The following is an 8481-nucleotide window of genomic DNA, read 5'->3' as shown; positions in this document are numbered from 1 at the left end:
ATTCAGTAGGAACAGTTATTAGAGTTGTCAGTGCTTAAAGCTTGTTTAATCATTGTTACTCTATTTTGTTTCAGTGTTTAAAAGAAGTCAACAACTTAGAGATTGTATCTTTTTATTGTCAAATAGTCTCAGACTATCAATGAAAGGAAATGTGATCACAGTTAATAAAACTTTTCTGTACTCTGAACAATGCTGAGTGTTAATCTTGTCCTATTAAAGTAATCTTGAGAGGAATATATTCATAAAGAGAACACAGACTCTGGTTCAACAAAGATGAATAAACAAATCTTTTTATTAAATTTGCATTTGAAATAAATTATTTAATCTCGTTTATGGAAATAAAAAGTCTGTTTTGTTGGCTTCTCAATAAAACTTGGACATACAACTAACAAAACAGAAAGTGTACAGCAAAGAGCATTAAAAGTGCTAAGCTTGGAGCAGCATTCATAATGAGTATTTCAGTCCAGTTCTCTTCAGCCTCCATGTGATCTTCCATGATCTCCTCGTGCCTGCTGAAGTTCACCCAGGCACTCCATTCTTCGTCTTGCAGCTCTGGAGTGGTGCTTGGAACCACCCCGCAGGACCTTTCACACCAGCATGTGACACACACGTGTCCTTCACTGCTGGCCAGGCCTGCGCTTAGCTGCCTTCTTTAGTGTAGAGGTCTTCTTTCCTTAAAGCTTCCAGAAGAACTTCATCTGGGATTTCTTCCATGGCATAATTCAGCCTGTCATCTGCAGCTTCAGCTAGTTCCACGTCTTCAGCAGCTTCTAGGAAACAGGCATCGTCACTTGCGTTTTCCCACTCACTGTCTGACAACAGGAAGTCTTGAGACCAGCTGTCCTCTGGCGATGCTGAGCTTTTGGACAAGTCTGACACATTAGAATGTGGATTTACTTTTCCTTCTGTGTGCCCCCTGTCATCCATTAGCATGGACTCTTCTTCCTTTGGGAAACAAAACCACTACTTATTTCATATGCAAATATTCTTGATGCCTTCAGCTGCTCTGCAAGTCTGAAGTTTGTGCTGTCACAGAATGGACACAGCAGAAAGCTGGCCAACACGACGACGTTTTCAGCATATTCATATATAGCCACCTTAACCTGTGGAAGTTTATTTTAATAGGAGTAGAAACCCACTGTTTTACTAGCACCCTACAAGTAGCCTGTTGAATACAGCTTCATAAAATAATACAAGGTTAAGTGTCTGTTCAAAGATACTGTCAGGACCTGAAAACACAAATTACACTTTCTGAAAAATAATAGCTACTGATGAGCTGCTTGAGTAGAGCTTCACATGCCATTCTGCTGTATGATGTTTAGAGCTGTACAGTTAAATTTAAAAGTTGAAAAAATACCGATTCTTATTGCCTAAGCAGTGGAAAAACTTGTCTGTTCAGGGTGTAGAGTCTAGGTGCAGGATCAGGTCAGTTTAAATATTCTGCCTGCTTGGGGAAACGTGCTGCACTGGTACACTGAAATGGAGATAATTTCAGAAATGAGGGGCACTGGCTTACATTTGACTCTGACTGACTGAAGCGTTCCAGAACCAGTTCTGTTTTACCTTGCATGAAGTCAGACACGCACAGCAGAGCTAAACTTGGGCAGTTTTTCTGTTCTGCACCTGGAGTGGCCTTGTGACTTAGACATTGGGAACTGCTGTTCTCACCAGAACAGCAAGTCTTTAGTCCCAGGTGAAGTTACACAATTCCAGTAATTTAGCATTGCCGGAGAACTTAAAAATGAATATATGGAGCTACCACACCAGCACAGCTGCTCTGGGAACCTCTTCTCTACCACTGTAACTCCACTGTGTGGAGCCCTCCCAGTAGACTGGGATGTTAGTGGGAATGTCCAGGGTCTTCCAGGGCCTCATAAGAACTTAAGCATCTCAACAGGACAAAAACATACCTCTTTGAAAAGAGCTGGGAGGCATATCCCAGGCGGCAGTGGAAAACCTAAATCAAATATAAGACATTAATTAAAGTTAACATTCCAAAATGTATTAAGTATAATTGAGATCACAGGCTACATACTTTGTGATTTGAAGTTTTGTTCTCTGCAGACAGGATCGTGACACTTTTGATACCAGACTTCATTCTTTAGATCTACCAGAATCCTAAGAATGAAATTATTTAGATTTTTAGTAACAGTACATAAATGAAGTGAATTCATATGGTAGGAAACTAACACTAAATGAACAGGTCTTGTTTGTCCTCAGCTGTGGACATTGCTTTCATATTCCTGGCATACTTAGTGCATACTTGTATTGTACAATTTTTAGTAAACTTCAGGTTTCATAAGTTTAAAGAAATAAATTTTTAAGACTAACATCCGAAAGTGAAATTTAGTCAATTTAATTACACTAAGCTTTGAAGAGAAAGTCATCAAATTAAGATTACCATATGAGACTTAACTGTAAGATAAGATTTTGCTGCTGCTGCTGGTACAGATAATTTCATTATAAAAGCCACATAAAATCACTATTTTCTGTCAACTGATTAAGCCACCCAGCTTTTTCAACTGTGCTTTAGAAACACTAAACTTCAAGCAACTCACTTGAGAAACAGCAAGTTCATCCAGCTGTGGGGTTTTTTGAATATCCTTGTTTCTCAGAAACACATTCCTTATGTTTCAGTGATTTTAAATGTTACATAAATTATTTCTAAGTTAAAATATTTACAGTAATGATATATTGTAATTCTAATATAATTAAAAATATAATCTAGAGTTTCCATCATTTATTTTGCTAAAACTATAGGAAGTCTGAGTCCTTGCAGAGTCACTAGCAAAACTCATCTTGATTCATGTGGCAGGAATTACCATTCTAAAATGGCAATTCTTAATTATTAAAAGGACAGAGTCATTTTAGTAACATAAGAATGTAATTTAAGATGCACTGTAAATTAATTCAAAAGCAGTCCGCTTGCTTTCTTATTTTTCAGCTTCCTAGCTGGGAAGTATCAAAACACAGTACTGCAGAATAGCTTTAACATACTCTGTGTTAGCATCTTTGGACCCATATTTTAAATACCAGGAAGATTACTTCACAGAATTACTAGAAATAAAAGTCCAGTTGTCACAAAGTAAACTTGGGGAGGGGATAAATAGTTTCTTTGGTTTTGTGGGGTTTTTTTTGTAATTAAAACATTGTATCCCCACAGAGCAAGACAGCAGAAGTTGTAACAGTTGCTGATTCTACCCATAAGAGTTTTTTTGGCATTTCTAGAGAATAACAGTTGAACAGGAAAATAAATAAAGCTGTTTTAAACTGAATAGTTAAAGAACATACATTATATTGTTACTTTTGTGAGCCCTTCCGATATTTTCACACCAACGGTAACCAGAAATATCATAAATAAGTAGTTCTTTGAGAGAGAAGTAACTCCATTGTCGTATCCCTGAGGGAAAAAAAAATTAATTATTTAAATTCTTTGTAAACAGTGCTGCAGAAGACTCATTTGTAAACAGTAAGGTGGTCTCTTTACCTCCTCGTAGCCCATCTTTATTAACCAAAGAACGAACAAAATTATCAATTTCTGGATATGGCGAACCCTGGTAACCCTCCATGGGATCTGTTAAACCAAAGGCCACAAACACACACGGTTAGAGGGTTTGCCACTGTAATATGCCATTGTAACACACACACTTTATGCAGACCACAGGCAGAAAATGTACATGAATCACATCACACTCTTAAATCAAACCAGAGATAAAGCCACTGTTACTTTCTTGTAGGTCTTTAAAGTGCCACCCCCACCCCCAAGGTGCAGAGGGAGCTGGGACAAAGCAAGACAGCTGTGGGTACAGGAGGGAGGGTCAGTGGCACTCCGGTGCTGCAGAGCATCCTTCAGTGCAGATGTACTCTGCCTCCTGCAGAAGAAGGGCCCTCCTAGAAATTACCAGGTGTACAAATCACAAAACACCTACAATAAGAGTGGTTTTTTCTATGCAGTAGAAAAGGCTTGAGGTACCTCTGCTGCTTCTGGTAGTTTTACTGTTTAAAAAAGCAGACATTTTTCTCTCCTCCTCTGAAAAGCCAGATGACAGAACTTTTAAGTCATCCCTCACTCTAAAGAAAAGGGAGAATACAAAGAGTAAGTTTCTTACAGCATAACACAGTACAATAAAACTCCCTGTAACATCCCACAGGACACAGCCCTGGGCCCAGGGGTGGGCCAGGAGACCTCCAGGGGTCCCTGCCAACCCTGACCAGCCTGTGATTCACTGTGCACCTTTCCCTGTTCCTGGAGCACTTTCCCTTCTGGCCTTGGCAGTTTCCCTGGCCCCCACCCCAGGACAGGGGTTCCTCCTCCCCAGCAGCAACATTTGGTTCCTGGCCAGAGTCCCAGGACCCACCCATTTAAGGACTGCTGGTCCACACTCCTACAGCAGGAGTATATATCCTACAGATGTAGTATTTATGCAAATATACCCTTTGTAAGGTTTCATTTTTTTTTCCTCTCTACAATGAACTGTTTTTCCTTGCCATATTGCTAACTGGAAGCCAGATGATAACAGAAGTCTAAATTCAACACAGCAGAATTTCTCATCCATATTTATGGTGGATTCAACTGATGCCTATGATCTGAATACACTGTGTGGTTTACTGGCACCAGTTCAGGATAATGAACATGTCAGGATTTAAAACCTGAAGTCAGAACAAATATATGTGTTCAATAAAAATATTAATACTATTTTAACCTTTCTGCTACAGCAATGATTAGGATCTTCTTAAGATAAGGTATGACATATCAGAGGTTTAGATTAGATATAGAACACTTGATTATTGTCTGTATAAGTACCCAGCCTACAGAGGGGTGTGCATCAAATGGGAAATCTGGTATGCAAAAAACCATGGACAGAAACCCTTTGTATTTCTTATCCTACTTTGAAAAATATTCCACCTTCTTATATTTAACTGACTAGAAATCTGTTAAGTTTTGCTTCCAGAACTACACAGAATCTGACCAAACTTAATCACGGTTATGTTTTGGTATTTTGATTTTGCATAGAGAAATGAGGCACAATTCAGAGGCTGTAACAGATCTGAAGGCAGGTTTAACAAAAGAAAAGCACTCCCAAGAATTTTTTTTTTCTTCAAAACCATGAAATTCTACTAGGAACTCCTAAATTACACTGTAACAATGTTAATTAAATAATTGCTTATTCATAACAGTTATTTGTAACTGCTACAGGAGAATTATCATTAAAACAGATATTTAAAAATACTGTACATTTGACTGGAATTAAGTAATTACCCAATGTTGCAGATTAAAGAGGAAAGAAAATAAGCTTCTTCCAAGGAAACATCCTTTTCACAGCTGGGGATAAACTTATTATCCTCTGCTATCTTCAGAATCACATTTTTTCCTGCTTTTGATGACTTATACATCCGGAAATTTCTATTCTTTGTATAAACTCCTACAGGAAAACAGATATTTCTTAACACGGCAGTGCTGGCTGGGAATTAACATACTGAGCACTTGTAAATTAAACAATTTTCCTTAGGCCCAGCTAGGAGTCTAACGGATGGACAAACACTGTTACTGACTGGCTCACATCCCACAGAAGAAAAGCAACAAAGCATGATCATGCACACGTGTACACTTGTCTGTTACAGACTAATTAAGACAAATGCTCAATACTTCTGCATAGGCTTTTTAATCATTCTGACATTATAATTGTTAAAAGTTCCCCTTCAGTACAAGAAACTGGTTCTTTCACAATAACTTTGTGAAATACAACTAAGCCCAAAAAGCTGCACAATTTTTTTAACCAGAAATAACTTAATCAAATTTTCTGTTTTCTGTGGACTGCTTGACAGCTTTTCTGAGGCATGTATCAGGAAAGCTTAATTCCAATCTCAAAAACAAACCACAAAACAACAATCAGGCATCTTAACATTGCAAAATCTATCTAATAATTGATTGAGAAGGTGAGTTTTATTAGCAGGCTGCATTTGACTTTCATTAAGAGAAAAGCACTTACAGAGCTCACACAAGAAGAACATTACAAAACTTTCTGTCACTGCAGCCTCATGATATAATTCAGTAGTTCAGCAATTTTGATTTTAGCTTTCCAATTCTAAGGTAATGTGTATAACATAAATACTGAGGATGGTTAATTATGGGAAACTAACATCAAATTCTTAAAAAGTGAGACAGGAAACAAATTGTTTTGTTTTAAATTCCATTTACAAATATGCTTGAAAGAATTTTGAACAGTAGGTGAAAGTAACCCCTCTGACTCAGTAACAGAGAAGCCTACTGTAGCCAGCTTTGGGATTACATTTCAGTAGATCAGACATACTGAAGAGGCCCACAATAAAAGTGATCCTGAATTCCATGAGAAGAATTTGAAGGAATGGAGGTTCTTCAGAAGAGTCTGAAGAAAAAACCCAAGGTGAAGTCCTGAAATGTGTAACACACTGCTGTGCAAAAGCATGCTAAGCTATTTTCATTTCCCTGAGATAAGGCCAAAAGGAAAAAAAAAAGGTATGGAGTTAAAGAAGGGTGGAACTTTCAAAGTCTAGTTTGACTATGGGAGTTGTGCTCCTGGAGATTTGTAACATTTTAACACCATGAACAGCCCATGCCCAGCTGGGCCATGCCCAATCCAAAATTTCTGTTATTTCACCACTGAAAGCTAACAGCTGCCATTCCAGACAGGGAAAGAAGGCTCAATTCATACATGTAGAATAATATAGAAAGCCATGCCTGTAAGACTTGTTCCTTTATTAAGCAGCTTCTAATTCAACTGAAATAACAAAAATGCAATATATGCTATCCTCTTTCAACACAAATGGGAACACTAAGCCCTTAAGGGGAGAAAAAAATTAGTCTTTTGTGGAAAGAATTACTTTAAACTTCAGAACAAAATAATTAAATGTAGTAATATAAGAAGTTCCCTAGACCATGAATCTAAGGCTCCTTTAAAGCACAGCACTTACAATGACAGTTCCAGCATGTATTTAAAGTCTGACCATAGGGACAACAGTAATCAAAAATTAAGGAACATTTCATTCTTAACCTTTGCTGCATCCCAAAGGGGTTTAAAAACACTTAGACTTACCTAGATCCACAAAAAGCTGCCTGTTCCCTTCTTTATCCTTTACTATTAGGAAGGAAAAATCCAAGTTTTCTCCCTGGTGTGGCATTTCCACATCCTTTGTTTCATGAGCAATGGCTGGCCTGTCTTTAGAATCATCTTCAACAGCTGTGAGGTTTCTAAGAGAACCATCTAATCCAGTTCCTGCAGAACACTGCAAAACATTCCCTGCTTCTTCAGCTGGAATCACAGCAGCCCTATTCTCCATTAATCTTATGGCAGGCTGCAAAATGGTTCTCACAAAGTTACCTTAAAAACAACCAAAGAAGGCCAAAAGCAGGAGACATCATTTATGAGTCAAGAAAGTACTTAGAGAGTTTCTGTGCAAACATTTTTCAAAACAGAGAGCTTCTGTGCAAACATTTTTCAAAACAAGATGGAAGTTGTTGAAATTCAGGGTTTTTTTCGCCCTTCTGGATTTTTAAAAAGAAATCTTTTGACCAAGCCCACTGTATAAAATGGCTAGTGACTGAGAAACCAATGCCTCACAAGAAATTGTACTAAATGTCTTTTAAAAAACCCAAAACCCTAAATACTAACAAGCTCAGATTTAGGATTCTTAAAAGGTTGTGATTGTCCCCTCACTACTGCTTTCCCTAATTGCACTTTCAGAATGATTGAAATGTTTAGTTGCAGCTTCACGGTGTATTTACTGATATAAGAGCTTGACCAAAGCTTACTCAAACAAGAAATTACTTTTACAGAAGTATTTTCTAATGACTTTTCAAACTCCAATATTGTAATTCAACTCCCATTGTAACTCCAGGCTCTGCTAGATGGTAACCAAAGACAGACAAATAAAACCATGGCCAAATTAGTTCTAATGAGAAAGCATGATAAGATAATAAATACAGATGTGGGGAAAAAACTATGAAGTGGAAGGAATACTGGCAAGGATGATTCTGCACTTGTTGGATGAAGCTTCCATGGGGAACGTGAATGAATATGAAATACTGTTCCTCCCATGCTACTTATCAGCAGAATGACTCAGCATATCAAGCATCAAAATCATCATCCTCATCATTCATTACAGGACTACTGGGGCACACAAATGAGTCAAGACAACCCCAAACTGGCAATTCTCTGTGTTGGAGTTGCCATATCTGAGAAATCCCAACTTATATGAACAATTAAAATGGCTTTCAGCTTTCTCTTAAGCATGTTTATGCACAGGTGGCTTGAAATCATATTTGCCCTGCCTTTTTGACAATGTGCTGAGCAGAAATTAACTGTATTTAGAGCAAAAACCAGCAGCTTGAATTGTTAAGACTGACATTAATCTGAAAATTAAGGAGCCATAGACTTTTCAGTTTCATAGAAATCAGTATTTTTGTAAATAAAACATGCATGCACAAAAAAAGTTATAGTTTTG

The 8481-nt window shown here is 37.7% G+C and overlaps 1 protein-coding gene across 6 annotated transcripts in view; it reads right to left on the bottom strand.

Moving 5' to 3' along the window:
- Positions 1–53: 53 nt before the first annotated feature.
- The window catches only part of PRIMPOL (primase and DNA directed polymerase), a 16317-nt gene continuing 7889 nt past the window's right edge, over positions 54–8481 (bottom strand). For all 6 annotated transcript variants that reach the window (XM_041479856.1, XM_041479855.1, XM_041479858.1 and 3 more), the window contains 8 exons: positions 7074–7358; positions 5261–5423; positions 3974–4071; positions 3488–3574; positions 3292–3400; positions 2036–2118; positions 1911–1957; positions 54–945 (listed from right to left, as the gene is read on the bottom strand). In XM_041479856.1, the coding sequence (XP_041335790.1) occupies positions 640–945; positions 1911–1957; positions 2036–2118; positions 3292–3400; positions 3488–3574; positions 3974–4071; positions 5261–5423; positions 7074–7358 (1178 nt within the window). In that variant the 3' untranslated portion in view covers positions 54–639. The remainder of the gene's footprint in view (positions 946–1910; positions 1958–2035; positions 2119–3291; positions 3401–3487; positions 3575–3973; positions 4072–5260; positions 5424–7073; positions 7359–8481) is intronic.

The sequence above is a fragment of the Pyrgilauda ruficollis genome, unplaced genomic scaffold (assembly GCF_017590135.1).
Source record: "Pyrgilauda ruficollis isolate IOZ18807 unplaced genomic scaffold, ASM1759013v1 scaffold5, whole genome shotgun sequence".
NCBI lineage: Eukaryota > Metazoa > Chordata > Aves > Passeriformes > Passeridae > Pyrgilauda > Pyrgilauda ruficollis.
This window is presented reverse-complemented; position numbering and strand designations above follow the sequence as displayed.